The sequence below is a fragment of the Marmota monax genome, unplaced genomic scaffold (genome assembly GCF_021218885.2).
Source record: "Marmota monax isolate L192 unplaced genomic scaffold, Marmota_monax_Labrador192_F-V1.1 WCK01_AAM20220418_F8-fsc00036, whole genome shotgun sequence".
Taxonomy (NCBI): Eukaryota; Metazoa; Chordata; class Mammalia; order Rodentia; family Sciuridae; genus Marmota; species Marmota monax.
Window position 1 is genome coordinate 3,998,977 of NW_026694491.1, and position 16,383 is coordinate 4,015,359.

Here is a 16,383-nt window from a genome sequence, read left to right on the forward strand (position 1 = left end):
TGATATATTGTAATATGTAATAAAGCAACATATCATAACAGATAGAATGCAAAAGCAAATATAGAATCCAGCTGTCTTCTATCAAAATAGACTTGTTTTATTTTGGAAAAAATTTTCATGAAAATGTTATTTGTGCTAACATTGTGAGAGGTATTTTTTAGTGAGTAAATGTTTTAATTTTCTCATCTTTTATGGCATATATCAGCAATTATCTATATAAGTAAAAATATTTGGGGTCCTTAATAATTTTTAAGAGTATAAAATGAGAATTTAGAAAACACCTTTCAGATATGAAAAATTGTGCTCTATATGTGTAATAAGAATTGTAATGCATTTTGCTGTCATATATAAAATGAAAAAAAAAAAAAGGAATAAACTGAGAAGAAAAAGAAAACACCTGAAAGGGTTTGCCTTTATGTGCTTACCACCATGACTGCATTTATTATATGCTCAATAATTTAATTGGTAGTTATTTACTTATATCATTTTTAGCTCATCTGATTTTAAGGAATTTGAAAGTAAAACAAAATTACATGTTCTTTTTGCATTTAGTAAATTGTTTCTACTAGGAAAAAAAAAAGAAATTTGTAGAGTAGCTTTGAAATTTTTATGTTACCCTCAAAATACTTAGATAGAACTTAGTTTTAAAAACCCATGTAGTTTTCCAAAATTACATTTTTAATTTTTCATAAATTATTATAGTAGTTTCAGTTTTGGAAAATTTCACTAAATTTTATGAGTGTTTCAAGTTATTACTCAGATTAAAAATTTACTTATTAAATGGTAATTTCTATACTCAGTATTTTGCTATTTGTTTGAAAGGTAAATTTCTATTCCGATTTCCTTCCTTAAAACGGAAATGAGTGAGCCATCTATGTTTAAACAAAAAATTACAAGTTATTTGCATATACTTGCATAGATTATACAGTCTCTTTTTGAACCATAGTTTATGCTGTTATTTCCCTTTTAATTGTTCTCACCCCTCCTTCCTCCTCCTTTCTTTGTCAAGCTGCATTTACTGCTCTTTGTCCTCAATCCCAAAATGTATGGCAGTAACAGAGAAACCATGCTTGAATATTTGAAATGCAAAAGGAATGTCAAGGACCATCAAAAATCTACTTTTATCTGGGAATATTCTGAGTGCTTTAAATTTTGCCTCTAACTTCTTCAAAGCAAGCAAAGCAAATTTTATCTTCACATAGGCCAGTAAGAAATTCTGATTACTGCCAGGCACAGTGATGCATGCCTCCCAGTGGTTTGGGAGGCTAAGACAGGCTGATTACAAGTTCAAGACCAGCCTCAGCAAGTTAGCAAAGCCCTTAAGCAAATTAGCAAGATCCTGTCTTAAAATAATAGCTCAGTTGCAAAGCGCCCCTAGGTTAACTCTCCAGTAACAAAAAAAAAAAAAAAAAAAAAAGAGAGAGAGAGAAAGAAAAGAAATTCTGATTACTCCATGAAATAATACAGTCAACTTTGTCTCTGTTACTTTTGTTATCTGTTTATTTTATTGCATGGTAAATACACTTGGAGCTTCAAGTAAGGGTCAATTAAGTTTGAGTATTTGTACTGTAAGTTGTTCTTAATCTTTCTGAAAATCATACCTTTTATTCGTGACCAGTGAAATTCAGAGGTCTAGGAATTATAATGTAGTCATTTCCATTAATGATAAAAAGTGGCTTGTATAATATCATGTGACTTTTATAATTAGTTTGAGAGTTGCTTATTTCATTTTCATGCCAATACCGAAATTCTGATTTTAAAACAGGAACCTATTTGGACAAGCATGCTAGTAGTTCATGATCTTCTCAGGAGCAGGAGAGTAAAAGTATTGGGAGAACTATAACTGGCAACTTTCCAGAATGGTGTGCTATAGGATAAGCAAATTTATAGCTCTGTCCTTTGCCTCCTTGTAACCCATTCTTAGCATCTGAAAGTTGCCCTCCATCTTACTAATTACCAAAAATTATAGAAAAATTATTTGTTGGACTTATTTCTCAAAGTTGGGAGATTAAGAGCAAAATTTATAATTAATAAAATGGTGTCAGCATTGTTCCAGTTATACCTGTTAGCCATTATTCTAAACCAAAATAGTGTGTTGCCTCATTATTTAACTTTCTAGTATTTATGAGATTTTTATCCAATTTAATAATACTCTTGATATTTTTTATATTTGATATTTTAATCAGATATATAAACTTATATATAATAGAAATCTCAGCCTAAAAATGAATTTTCTCTTGTTTGAAATAAAATATATGGTAAAAATAAATTTATTTTCTTAAGATACCTTTCAAAATTGCTGCTTCTTTAAGTGATCAAAATTTAGAGGCCTTAAGAGATGATAATAACTCTAGTACTAATGACAAATAAAATTGGGAACTCTAGTCTTTTTTTTTTTAAGAGTGGGAGAGAGAGGAGAGAGAGAGAGGAGAATTTTTTAATATTTATTTTTTAGTTCTCGGCGGACACAACATCTTTGTTTGTATGTGGTGCTGAGGATCGAACCTGGGCCGCACGCATGCCAGGCGAGCGCGCTACCGCTTGAGCCACATCCCCAGCCCTCTAGTCTTCATTTCTGGATAATTAGTGGATTCCATATTAAATTGGCAAAGGGATAGCAAATGTTTTGCATCGTTTACAGCAATTAGTAATACTCAAAAGCAATGAGGTCTCTCTCAGTCTAAAATTATCTATATAACATAAAGTGTACAGAAAACATTGTAATTTGTTCTGTGGAAACCTTTTCTGAATGGATTTCTGCAAGGAAATTGTCAGTAAACTCAACTGGACTATAAATGATTTGGATTTTTAATAAAAAATGGTACAGCAAATGAATATTAGAATTAGGTTAAAAGGTGATAAAAACTTATAATTGTGACAAGTAAAATTATGTCTCATTGTCATTGACCTATTTTGGATTAATTTAATTTCTGCTAGAAAATAATTTTGGCACCATGATTCATGGACAAATAGAAAATATCTTTTTTTTTTAAGAGAGAGAGACAATTTTTTAATATTTATTTTTCAGTTTTCGGTGGACACAACATCTTTATTTCATTTTTATGTGGTGCTGAGGATCGAACCCAGCACCCCACGCATGCCAGGCGATTGCGTTACCGCTTGAGTCACATCCCCAGCCCAAGGGAAAATATCTTTAGCTTAGGATAAGATAAGCTAAACATCTAGACATTATACCAGTGCATTCACTACATACAATTAAATAAAAATCTGTGGTCTCAGAATTATTATATTTAGTTTAATTAGATAATAATATTCTCACTGAAGACCCCATGTATCCAAAATTCATAAAACCAATTTTGTTGAAGCTTCAAGTAGCTATGGAGTAGCCATTTTAGTATCTTTGTGAATGGAGTCATGGTGAGCATAGGGACTAAGAAATCCATTATATTCTTAATGGATTTTAGTATATTTAATTCTTTGTTTTCTTTTCCCTATGAAGGACTAGCCAGAGCCAAGTCAGTTCCCACAAAGACCTACTCAAATGAAGTTGTCACACTATGGTATCGGCCACCTGATGTGCTTCTTGGTTCCTCAGAGTACTCAACACAGATTGACATGTGGTAAATATGTATAGATAAAACATTATTGCCATTTACAATTTTGAAATAATGTAGCTGATAACACAGGGCAATGCTAATTGATGGTGATTTTTAAAGAGCCACAGCATAAGCAGTGAATAATTGTTCTGGCAAGGTAGCAAGATTATCTAAATTTAAATACCAATTTTACCACCTACAACAATTACATTATCTAAATTACTGACCTGTGCCTTAGTTTCTACATTTAAGGAAATGGGAACAGTTAACAATAACTACTTTAAAGCTCTGCAGATAATGGTAAGACCAAATTAGCTAACACATTAAAAAAAGGGAAAAGAACATTCAGAAGAGTGTTGACACATAGTAATTTAAAACAAAATTATTTTTATCATCATTTAACATTCATCAAAATCTACCAGTTTTAAGTTGTTCTAAAAGCAATAATCAAAACATTGTAGCCATCTTTCTTACACATCATCTTGATTGTGACACTCCTCTATTCAAATACCTTTGTGGCCAGTGCATTAATCTATAGATTAATCTAAGTTCACTTCTTAATCCAATATTTAAAGATTTCCATAAAATGTTTGTGAACTACTTTTTCCAACTATTTCAGACTATTTCTCAATATAGATATTCCCTTTTAACTAAATGGCCTACTCACTATACCTCAAAATAACCTGGGTTTCCCCATCTTTGCTTTTTGTGTTCATATCAGTTCACCCATCTTGTGTGCCTACTCTACTGCTCTAACCAGGGCTTGTGCCTCATAACCTTCAAAACACAGCTTTTCATAAATCCTTTCCTGAATACAACCTAGCCTCTTGATGCAATTTCTTTCTCTGAATGGTGATTGCGTTTATTTTAAGTATTCTTTGTGTACTAAATCATATACTTGTATTGTTGTCTTGAGCAGTTTTATAAAATCTTGTTTTGTATAACATTTTTCTCTTTTTAAAATCCCAATAAAATGCATAAATAAAATTTTCCATTTTAACCAATTTTCAGACATTAAGTACATTTACATCATTGTCCAACTATCCCCATCTTCAGAACTTTTTTCATCTTGCAAAATTGAAACACTGTACTCATTAAACAACTTCCTATTCCACTTCTTTCTCCAGTCCCTGAAAATTATCATTCTTTTTGTCTCAGAAATTGACAAAGTACCTCATATGAATGGAATTATACAGTATTTGTCTTTTGTGACTGACTTATTTAAACTTATTTCACTTAGTGTAATGTCTTTAGGGTTCATCCATGTTGCAGCATGTGTCACAAACATATTTTTCATACATTGTACATATTTGTCACATTTTGTTTATTGATTCATTTGAGTTGCTTCCGTATTTTAACTTTGTAAATAATGCTACTGTGAATGTGGTGGTACAAATATCTGTTCAAAATCTTGCTTTCATTTCTTTTGGGTATACATTTGGAAGTAGAACTGCTGGTTCATATAGTAATTCTATTTTTAACTTTTTGAGGAACTACTGTACAGTTTTCCATATCAATCATAGCATTTTACTTTCTTTATAACATTTTAATATTTAACATTAAATTTTACATACTTTTATTATATTTACTAGGTTGTAAGATTTTAGTGGAAGGACTGTGTCACACAGCTGTGTTCACACAGCTCCTAGATAATAGTGACTGTTCATTGAGCCTTCCAAGTCTTTCTCTTCTTTACACACACACTCCACCCTGCATCTACATATTCTACCTCTGCTTCCTGCATTAAAAATTCTTGTATTATTTGCTTCCCTTTATCCCTATGACCTTATGCCTTAGCTCAGGCCACCATTATCTCCCAGATTACATAACAATCTCTTCATTTGTTTTTCTTCCTTCCTGTCTTGCCCCTTTTAGTGCATGGTCACACTATAGCTGATTCAATGAGAAAATAGTTCAAGCACTTAAAGTTTCAAACACATAGGAAGCATTCATTCACTATTAGTTATTATATTATTCCTTGAGGATCAGGCATAGGAGAGCTAGACATTTTAAGTTTAAAAAATGAATTAGCTTTATGAGCCATATGGATTTTGAGATGAATAGGGTAAACGTTAAATTAGTTGGATCTAAAAAATATCTCCGCAGGAGGTTTTCTAGCAGGCTAATACAAAATCCTCCAGAGAGGCATTCTTTAAGGAAAAAATTCTTGTGCTTCATAGTATGTAAATGGATTGTTCATTTTTTCCTCTCTATGATGTATTTTAAAGGGGTGTCGGATGCATTTTCTTTGAAATGGCTTCTGGAAGACCTCTGTTTCCAGGATCAACTGTGGAAGATGAACTGCACTTAATTTTCCGACTACTAGGTAATAGGAGAAGTCTTTTTCCAATGATTTACACCTGCAATTGACTAGCTAGATTAAACTGTATCTCTAAAAAAGTATTTTTTAAAATATATTACTGAGACTCATCTAAATAGCTGTTATGTTTAAGAATTACAGTTAGCTTAATTATTATAGAGAGATCTTGCTAACTTCTTTTATGTACAGAGTTTCATCTTTGCAATAAAGATTCTTTGAAAGAGTAGAAGTATTATTGAAAATTGACCTTCAGTGTATTATTAAGGAATATTTCTAGCTTAGGTGGTGTCATCTGGATAGAAAAATGGCCAGACATCATAATATTCACAGTATCATTACACAGTCCAAAAATAAGCCCATAAGTATTTACTATTTCCATCATTTTAATTTCAGTTTAAATAAATTATCTAATAAATGTAAAATGTTCTCTGAGGCACTTTCTTAGTTTTGCATATATATAATTTCTATATATTATTTATAAATATATAATTTTTTTTTAAATTTAGGAACTCCATCTCAGGAAACTTGGCCAGGTGTTTCTTCAAGTGATGAATTCAAGAACTACAACTTTCCAAAATATAAACCACAGCCTCTAATTAACCATGCACCCAGGTATTTTTTTTTTAAGTGAAAAGGGGAGAAACTATATGATTCTTTTTAACTGTTGGAAGTATTTCCCACAATAAAAGTTCCAGACAAATATGTAATACACACAATTCTTAAATATTTTGGGATCTAGTGTAATTAAATTTCCCCCTTCTTTTTGTCATACTAATTTTATAATTCAGTGACCAAAAATAAGTAAAATATGAAATAGTATTGAGCTGTAAATAAAATAAATATAAAACATATGTATTAGAATTCTAGAGTTTATCTAAATAGCTTCGTTTCCCAGAAGAAACATTAATTAATGCCTTATTTGGTACCATAAAAATCATGATAAAATTTTTGTTTTGCTTTCTATTTAATTGTTCTCTATTTACTCACAAAACATCTAAATATTAAAGTAAAATCTTGACTCCAATGTAAGATGACCCATCAGTATTTTGATCATCATTACTGGCATAATTTGTACTTGAAGAATATAAACTCTTTGACTCTTAAGCAAAATGAATGTCCCGAATGTTAGCAGTACAGTTGAAGTTTCTTCTCACACCTACCTCCAGATCAGTCCAGAACTATTTTTAATTATTTCCATGTACTGATATTCTTATTGTGGTCTTTATTAATGAAGTTTTATGAAGTTACTATGGCACATTAAAATATCTAGCTGTTATTTTCAGCTAGACTTTCTTAGGAAGAATAGCAATATATGCTGGGCTTTTTAGTGTCTCTCCAAAGTAGTGTAAATCCTATTTTGGTCATACACACACACACACGTGTATATGTGTATATGTGCGTATGTATGCGGGGGACCAGGGGATGTCGAGAGAGAGTATGCCTGTGGTAATGTTCAGTTTAGAAGGTTGAAGGCCTGTGAAGCGGATTGTCCATGAACTTAGCACCTAGCTTGTTTGTGCCTAGGGTCTTCTGGGTATGTGCCAGAGTAGCAAACTACTGAGGACTAGAGGAGTCTTGAGAATGTCTGGGCTCCAATATCCATAGGAACCATTTAGAACACTCAGGGGAGAATATTTCTTTCAATTGTACTTTTATCAGCGAAAGGCAGTGTTAGATAGAACCTGTGATTTCTGATCAAGAGATAATCCCATTAAAATAATTCCTAACTCCACTACTGGTTATATTAATTTCATAACTATAATAAGCTTTCTTTATTAACTGTTGGCTTGGTGTTCTTTATTAATGAAGTTTTATGGCACCTTTAAATGCCAGCAGCTCAATACCATCCCATACCCAGTGCTGTAAAAATTTATTGAATGACTTGTCTCTGTGTTTATTTTGAACCACACTGATATATAGTTTGGGGGTCACTGTTTCTGTGTTTTTACCCATGTGATAGGAAAATGATGCTCTTGTATACTTTCCTTCACTGCAATACTATGAGAATTGATGTAATCCTTTGTTTTGACACAGAATAAATAAATAAATAATAAATAAATAAAATAAATAATAAATAACTCAACAGCTTTAATAATTTTTTCTTGAACATTGAAAATTTGAATTGAAGTTATTTATGTATGTTTTCTTCCATGACAAGATAAGCCTCTTCAGACTAAAACAGATTTGAGTGTATTTGAACTCAACAAGAGTATCTGTTTTAGGGCAGTTAAACTTAGCAAACAAAAATACTTGGGAAATAGTTTTATTTGAAAGGTGTCTATCAGCTAAGATAAAAGTTACCAAGTTTTTTATTGTTCTATCTAGGTTAGACTCTGAAGGAATTGAGTTGATAACAAAATTTCTACAGGTAAGTCACATCTTATTTTGTAATTGTTAAATGAGTAGTTCAGCCACAGTTTCCTCATGTGAGAATGATATTATAATGATTGTTTGTGGTAGTGTCTAGCATGTTTCAAGAACGGGTTTAAGTTAAACATACACACACATAAACGTGTATGTGTGTGTGTGTGTATAAATCTATATCCATATGTGTGTGTGTGTGTGTGTGTGTGTATGTGTGTATATATATATGTATTACATGTTTTCTCTTAATGAAGTGTCTGGGCCTCATTATGACCAAGAACAGTCTGAGGTAGTCAGCTGCTGGCATTGATCAATTCTGTCAAGACAGTGTTCTCTGCATTTATGATCTCTTTTGTTCTCTTTTTCCTTATACTTACTACCTTTCAGGATGCTGCAGCTCCAGATACCACTCATATTTCCTCCAAAGCAGGAAGAAGAGGGAGGATAAGGGTGGTACCAGCCATATTAACCGTCTTATATCTTGAAAGCAAAGGCTTTCAGGTAGAAACCCCTGAAAGGCTTCTTCCCAAGTCTCATTGGCCAAAACAATAATTATAAAAGAGAGGCTGGGAATTGGGGAGCGAGATTGTCATAATTAGCCTAAACTTAGAAACAATCATGATTCATGATCCATCTGTCATTTATCAAGGAAAAAGGGGCAATGGATATTGGATAGGTAATTGAGACTGTCTGCCATAAAGACACTGAGTGTATTTTCCCTGGTCCTTGGTTATTCATGAAGAAAAGTAAAAGCAAATAGTTGAATATTTTAATTTTTCATCACTTCAGAAAATACAGGAATCTAAAGTTTTACTTAAGATCCAGACTTATCTTGAAAATGTAGAACTGAGATATAATTATTACTATATAATCTCAACAGCAATTCAAATTTGAGTGTATCTGGAGTACTCCAAATCAGTACTTGAAAAACAGTCATCATATTAACACAATCAAGATTTTTAAAAAATCTCTAAATACTAATTTTTCCTTTTCCAACTTTTTATAGTAATTAAGAGTAAAAGTTAATGAAGCAGTTCTTTGCTTTTTCACAGTATGAATCTAAGAAAAGGGTTTCAGCAGAAGAGGCCATGAAGCATGTATACTTTCGAAGTCTGGGCCCAAGAATACATGCTTTACCAGAAAGTAAGAAAATCCTTTTATATCCATTTGTCCAGGGTTGGGAAATGAGATGGATTAGAGGTTGCTAATTTTTAGAGATTGTTGCTGATTTTTAAATCTAAACATAGGTCATTTTCAAATTAGATCAAAATTTCTTAAAGAAAGGAGCCACTATACAGTTTTCCAAATCAATCATATTATTTTCCTTTCTGGATAACACTTTAATATATATTGTCACTATTCTGTAAGAAACTAAGAAACCAATAATACTTACGTATGGGTCATCAATCTTATTGGATTTAATTTGAAATATACCATCTATGATGGCATCCATAGGCCTAATGTAGCTTCAATTCAGTTATTAAGAGTGAATGATACATAAGATAGTTTACTTATGAAAGTACCTGCTTTAAGATATAAAGATGATTTTCCTTTCTAGGGATCACTCTGACTTTATTATCACTATGACAAGGATCAGTATATTATCTGTCATTAAAATAACACATTTCCAATGCCTAAAGTAACTCCTCAGTTTTACTTGTGGATATTCTTTTTAAAAAATAGCCCATATTTTACTTTAAAAATGGAGTAAAGTAAGTGAGGAATTAGGAGAATTTGGGAACTGAGCTATGAAAAGCTTTCATTAATTCCCCATTCTCATTTACTAGACAATAGTGATTCACTAAGATTTACATAGCAATCAATATGCTAATTGAATAAGAAATCCTTAAGACTTTTTACTTAGCACTTATAAGATTGTTAAACATAAGACTACTTTCTGACAGATATTGGAAATGAGATTTGAATTACAGGTGACTTTTTTAAAAAAGTTTACATTTCATTATTAATACCAGATTTCATTTTGAGGTAAGTAGTACAAACCTACCTGTTCCATGTTTTTAACTAAAAATCTGAAGGTAGTTTGAGGACCTGATACTTTTATGCCATCATGAGATAGTGTTAAAGGACAATATTACTGGATATTTATATACTAAGAACCTGGAAATGCATTTTAATGAGGTCTCCCAACCTAGTAAATTTTGGAACAGATAACATAGGTTTTTGTCAGAGAAACACCTGCTTACACGGTACTTTAAATCAGAGTTGGGGGAAGAAGGGTTCTGAAAAGGGATTACTTCCTTTGGTTTCCTCCTGAAAATAGATTTAAAAAAGGCAAATCTTTGAGCAGGGTTATAGTAAGTGCAGTATAAATGTTTATTGGATTTAATTTGAAATATAAATATTTCAAATATAGTGGAATCACTATATAGTTTTCAAACACTTTTCTATGGCTGGATTGTATATGTTTCTAATAATGTTGACCTTCATCTAATGACTTTTGTCTGTACATTTTAGGCGTGTCAATATTCAGTTTGAAAGAGATTCAGTTGCAAAAGGACCCCGGTTTTCGAAATTCTTCTTACCCAGAGACAGGTGTGTTTGTCATAAACCATTTCACATGTCGATCATGAATTTTTGTGTGGACCAAGTTTTTGGTTTATAAATTGATCAGTAAAATTATTGATGTAAAAACCAATGTACAGTGCATTCCACAACTGTGTATGTTTAGCATTGCACGTACTCACTTTTCTGTATGATGTGGGCAGCTCAGTAAATCTTCAGAGAGAGAAATCTGACTCAGTCAAGTCAGGGATCCTGAAAGCTGCAGATGGCACAAGACCTTTTACAAGTAACCTGGCTTGATCACTGCACACGCCATCCCTGTACCTGAGGCAGAAGACACATCTTGTGCTTTCCTAGTCATCAGGTTCATCACTTCGAAGCATAGAAGCTGTAGACTGACCCTCGTCAACAAAAGGGTCATTTAAGACAGTGCTGATCACTCTTACCATGGAATAGTAGCTTTTGCTGGTGGGAACATTAACTTCTTAGAGTCACCAAATACTGTATGTGGGATAAAACTGAACCTTGAACTGCCTCATAAAATGACTTTATATTTTAGGACATGGGAAGAACAGAAGACAGAGCATGCTCTTTTAAGTCTGATAACATGGTTTCAAGCCCAGCCCCCAGCCTTTCTTACCAATCAAGGACTCAGATTTGAAGGCAATTTTTTTCTTTTGGTGGACTTGGAATCTCCGTATGTCTACACTGTCCTCTTCACAGTGGAGTCTTTTTATTTCAGACCTACAGATTGTTTTTTATATTTGTTGTCACAGTGTGACAATTTTTTTGTACAGTCGGTTTTAAGGTCTTCTCTGCCATTAGAGCCAGTAGGTTACAGCTATTGATGTAACTGTAGCTGCAATTTTTGTGCAGGACTGAGAAACACAGTGCATTATTTATTGCGGAATCATTGCTGCTAAATAACTACTGTCTGTTTATTTAACACAACAGTTGAATGCCTGAAGAAGTTGCAGTGGCTTTATTATATGTGAATGCATCTGTTTCTCCTCACAAGTTGTTTTACTGCTGCATTTTTTGTTTGTTTTTAAAATTAAACTGCAGTGTTTCCTGAAATGTATATTTAGCTTTGCTTAACAGTAAAATAAGTGAGCCATGTTGAACATTCTTAAGTTTGTGCTACATAATTTCTTACAGAACATTGGCAAATAGAGTAGCTAAGAGATTGATAAGCACATTATGTTTAGGAGAGCATGTGACAGAAGTTGATTCAATCAAGTGAATACCTGGTATTTTGGGGTTTTTACATTAAATACCAATAAATTAAAGCACCAAAATTATTTATTTTATCTATTTCTCATTTTAGAAATGTCTACTACATATTACTGGATATTTATATACTAATATACTTAACTGTTTTACATTGTGCTTTAATTTTAGTTAAAACTTAACCACATAAGTCTATTCTGAGATGAAAGGTATTGCTCATTTTCTTAAATACATTTATTAGAAACTAGGATGATACTTCACTGGGGAACAATTTTTTTTTCATTTGGGGGCTGTGTGTTTCAATAACATTCACTTGGAATCAGCTAAATATTGTAATATGTGTTTGAAATGAGCCATGAGAAATAACAATTGAGAGAAATGAGAACTTGGAGGATTGTGATAAAAAGCATTGAAAGGAATTATCTGTTTATCAGAGATATTAAATATTACAGTTTTAATTATGCATCTCCTTGAACATCATAAACACATTTTGGTGTTGGTAACAGTGTTTTTAAACCTTTGTGTTCACTTTTAAGGACTATTGTTTATTGCATCTTACAAACTAAATCTTAATTGGTATATTTTGAAATGGTCATGTAAATTTCGCCTTATATATCATGAAAATAGTCATAACTTAATTTTTTCCTGACATTCACTGTAAAACATTCAGGGGTCCTACCATTTCTGTTCAGGAAATCTTGTAGTTTATTGTTGTTATTTAACAGTATTAAGTGAGTTTTGTATATTTCATTTTAACTTTATTTGTGAATAGTGATTGTGGCATGTTTGGGGTTGTTATTTTAATATTTTATGATACTGAAATTTTCATTTAAAAAATTTTTCTGGAAGAAACAGATTTCATGTGTAATGGTAAATATTGGACCACTACTGCTTTTCACATTTGTAAATTGGTTTTATGTTAAACCCTGTAGCCTAACAAACTGCTGTTATTTCTAACTGACAGACATGTATTAATATTGTACTTTGCAGGTTATAAATATTATGTGGAAATTCCTCCATTTTGTTTTGAAATTTGTAATAACAAAATCTCCATGTTGTATAAAATGTGATTTTGTTGAGTCACAGTTTTTTCTTTGGGAAGAAGTCTGTGCAAAGTCAGATCATTTTCTTTAATGGTTCCTTTGTAAGATCATGAAGTCTCCTTGCCAAAAGAGATAGCTGCTTTATATTAGTGCTGGCATAATCTCTACTGTAATTTTATATAACAGCACTCTTAAAATTTTCCATTTCATAGGATATATATTTGGTTTGTTGCAATTTTGGCCTATGGTTATCTGTGTTTGAATCTTACATACTAAAGGTGAAGAAATACATCCAGTTATTACATAAAATTCTTGGTCATTGGAAGTTGTAGGGATGTTTCTTCACTTTGCCGAGGAATTTGGCAATCAAACAAGTGTTTGTGGGGTTGTTTTTATTGTTTATTGGTACTTGAACATCATTCAGGTCCTGAAAACTGCTGTGAAGAGAATTCAAACTCAGAAATATTGAACCTTGAATACTTGTGAATCCTCTTAAACTGACAAGGTTCTTAAAGGTAAGAGAAAATGTCTCCTCTGTATCCTTTCCAAGTTGTGATGGTAACACACACTGAATCTATCACTCTAGGTAAATAGAGTGGCTATACTCTGATGTTTTATCAACTTAGGTTTGAAACACTACTTATTATCATGCTATAGTTATCTATCTTTTTGAATTAGAACAATTCATATAGGTATTTTTCTTTACATTTTTATGATGTTTAAGTGGCAATATTTTAACAGCTAGCAAGTGTACAATTCAATGGCATTAATTACATTCACAAAGTTGTACGACATTTGTCATTATTTCCATAATTTTTCATCATCCCAAAGAGAAATTGAAGTCATTTTTAACCCCTGGCCCTCCGTCCCCAGCCCTAATAACTTTAGTCTACTTTCTTTTTCTATGACTTTGCTTATTTTAGATAGTTTAAGAGGAATCATACCATAATTGTCTTTCATGTCTGGCTTATTTCTTTTGGCATGTTTTTATGGTTCATCCATGTTAAGCATAAATCCAAACTTCATTTCTTTTTGTGATTGAATAATACTCTATTATGAATATATTCATTTTCTTTATCCATTCATCTATTGATGGACACTGCCTTTTAGCTATTGTGGATAATGCTGATATGAACATTGGTGTACAAACATCTATTCAAGTCCCTGTTTTAAATTCTTTGGGGTATAATACATATACCCAGAAGTGGAATAAAATGCTATATTTAATTTTTTGTGGAGTTGCCAGACTGTTTTCTGTAGAATCTGTACTATTTTATATTTCCAGTAATAATATATAAGGATTTCAGTTTCTCTTCATCCTCACTAATACTTGTCATTGTCCCTTTTTATTATTATATTCATCCTGATAGGTGTGAGGTAGTATCCCATTGTAACTTACATTTACCTAATGATTAGTGATGTTGAGCATCTTTTCATGTGTTTTTTGGCCATTTGTATATATGTTTTAAAGAAGTATGTTTAAATACTTTAGCTATTTTAAAAGTCTTTTTGTTGTTGAGTTGTTAGAATTCTTTATGGATTCGGGACATCATAACATTACAAGTTATGTTACTTGTAATTATTTCCTCTTATTCTGGGGGTTTCTTTCACTTTCTTGAAGGTACCCTGGTGATGCACAAAAATTATTAATTTTAAAGAAGTCTAATTTTTTTAAATTTTTGCCTATGATTTTGGTGCCATATTTAAGAAATTATTACCAGTTTCCCCAGATTATAAATATTTGACTCTATATTTTCTTTTAAGGTGTTTATATTTTTAGCTCTTATATTTAGGGTCTTAATCCATTTTGTATGTGTATAAAGTTAGGGTCCACCTTTTTTTTGGGGGGGGGGGGTACTAGGAATTGAACCCAGGGCACTTTACCACTGAGCCTCATCCCCAGCTCCTTTTTTATATCTTAAAGACAGGGTCTCGCTGAGTTGCTTAGGGCCTTTTACTAAGCTTCTGAGGCTGGCTTTGAACTCACTATCCTCCTGCCTCAGCCTCCCAAGTCATTGGGATTATAGGCGTGCACCTCCATGCCCAGCTCAACTTCATCTTTTGAACATGATATCCATTTTTTTTCCATAACCATTTGCTGAGAAGACTGTCCTTTTCCATTGAATGATTTTAAACACCCTTGTCAAAAAATAGACCATGGATGTAAGGGTTTATTTATGGGCTCTCAGTTCTATTTCATTAGTCTGGGTGTCTGTTTGTTTGTCCATACAGATAGTACCAGAGTTTTTATTTCACCAGCCTTTTAGTAAGTTTTGAAATCAGGAAGTATGGATTCTCTGAATTTGTTCTTCTTTTTCAAGATTGTTTTAGTTATCCTGGGTCCCTTGAAATTCAAAATGAATATTGGAATGAAATTTTCTGTCTATCCTTAAATAGTAAAAATGACAGAAAATACCATTGGGATTATGATAAGGATTGCATTGAATTTGAATCTGTAGTATTTGGGTACTATTATCTTAACAATGTTAAGTTTTCCAGGCCATGAACATGTGCTATCTTTACATTTGTTTACGTTGATTTCTTTGAGCAACATTTTACAGTTTTAGTGAACAAGTCTTCTGTCTCATTGATTAAATTTAGTCCTAAGTATTTTATTGGTTTTGATGCTATTGTAGGTGGAATTGTTTTCTTAATTTGTTTTTGGAATTTTTTATTGCTCGCATATAGAAATACAATTTTTTTGTGTTTTGATTTTTTATCTTCCAATTTTGCTGTATTTGTTTATTAACTCACAGACTTTGTGGATTCTTTAGGGTTTGGTACATTGAAAATTATGTCATCTGCAAGGAGAGATGGTTAACTTCTTACTTTCTAATGTGGATTCCTTTTCTTTTTCTTGTCTAGGACTTAAAAAAGAGGATGTCCTTGACTTGTTCCTGATCTTAGGAAAAAAGCTTTCACCTTTCATCATTGATTGTGCCATTAGCTGTGGCTTTCTGTACGTGGCCTTTAACAGGTTGAGGAAGTTTCCTTCTGTTCCTAGTGTACTGAATATTTTTATTGTGAAGGAGTATTGAGCTTTTTCAGTTGAAATGATCATGTTTTCTTAACTGTTTCTGTGTATTACCTTCATTGATTTTCATATGTTAAACCACTCTTGCATTCCTGGAGAAAGTCCCACTTGGTTGTAATATATACTAGTTGAGTATCCCATATGAAAATGCTCAGGATGCAAGTGTTTCAGATTTCAGAGCTGTATGAATTTTGGAATATTTGTGTAAGCTTTACTAGTTGATCATCCTTAATCCAAAAGTTGGCTATCTGAAATGCTTTGAAATCCAAAATCTTTGTAGCATCATTGCTCAAAAAGTTTCAGATTTCAAAT

At 32.1% G+C, this 16,383-nt stretch overlaps 1 protein-coding gene across 6 annotated transcripts in view; it reads left to right on the forward strand.

Annotated features, from left to right (window-relative positions):
- The window catches only part of Cdk17 (cyclin dependent kinase 17), a 102,334-nt gene extending 89,261 nt beyond the window's left edge, over window positions 1-13,073 (forward strand). For 4 of the 6 annotated variants that reach the window (XM_058571289.1, XM_046419262.2, XM_058571288.1 and 1 more), the window contains 6 exons: window positions 3,461-3,581; window positions 5,786-5,883; window positions 6,384-6,489; window positions 8,203-8,245; window positions 9,294-9,384; window positions 10,717-13,073. In XM_058571289.1, coding sequence (XP_058427272.1) covers window positions 3,461-3,581; window positions 5,786-5,883; window positions 6,384-6,489; window positions 8,203-8,245; window positions 9,294-9,384; window positions 10,717-10,832 — 575 coding nt within the window. In that variant the 3' untranslated portion in view covers window positions 10,833-13,073. The remainder of the gene's footprint in view (window positions 1-3,460; window positions 3,582-5,785; window positions 5,884-6,383; window positions 6,490-8,202; window positions 8,246-9,293; window positions 9,385-10,716) is intronic. The other 2 variants (XM_046419263.2, XM_046419261.2) reach the window with 2 other exon arrangements.
- The last annotated feature ends 3,310 nt before the right edge of the window (window positions 13,074-16,383 follow it).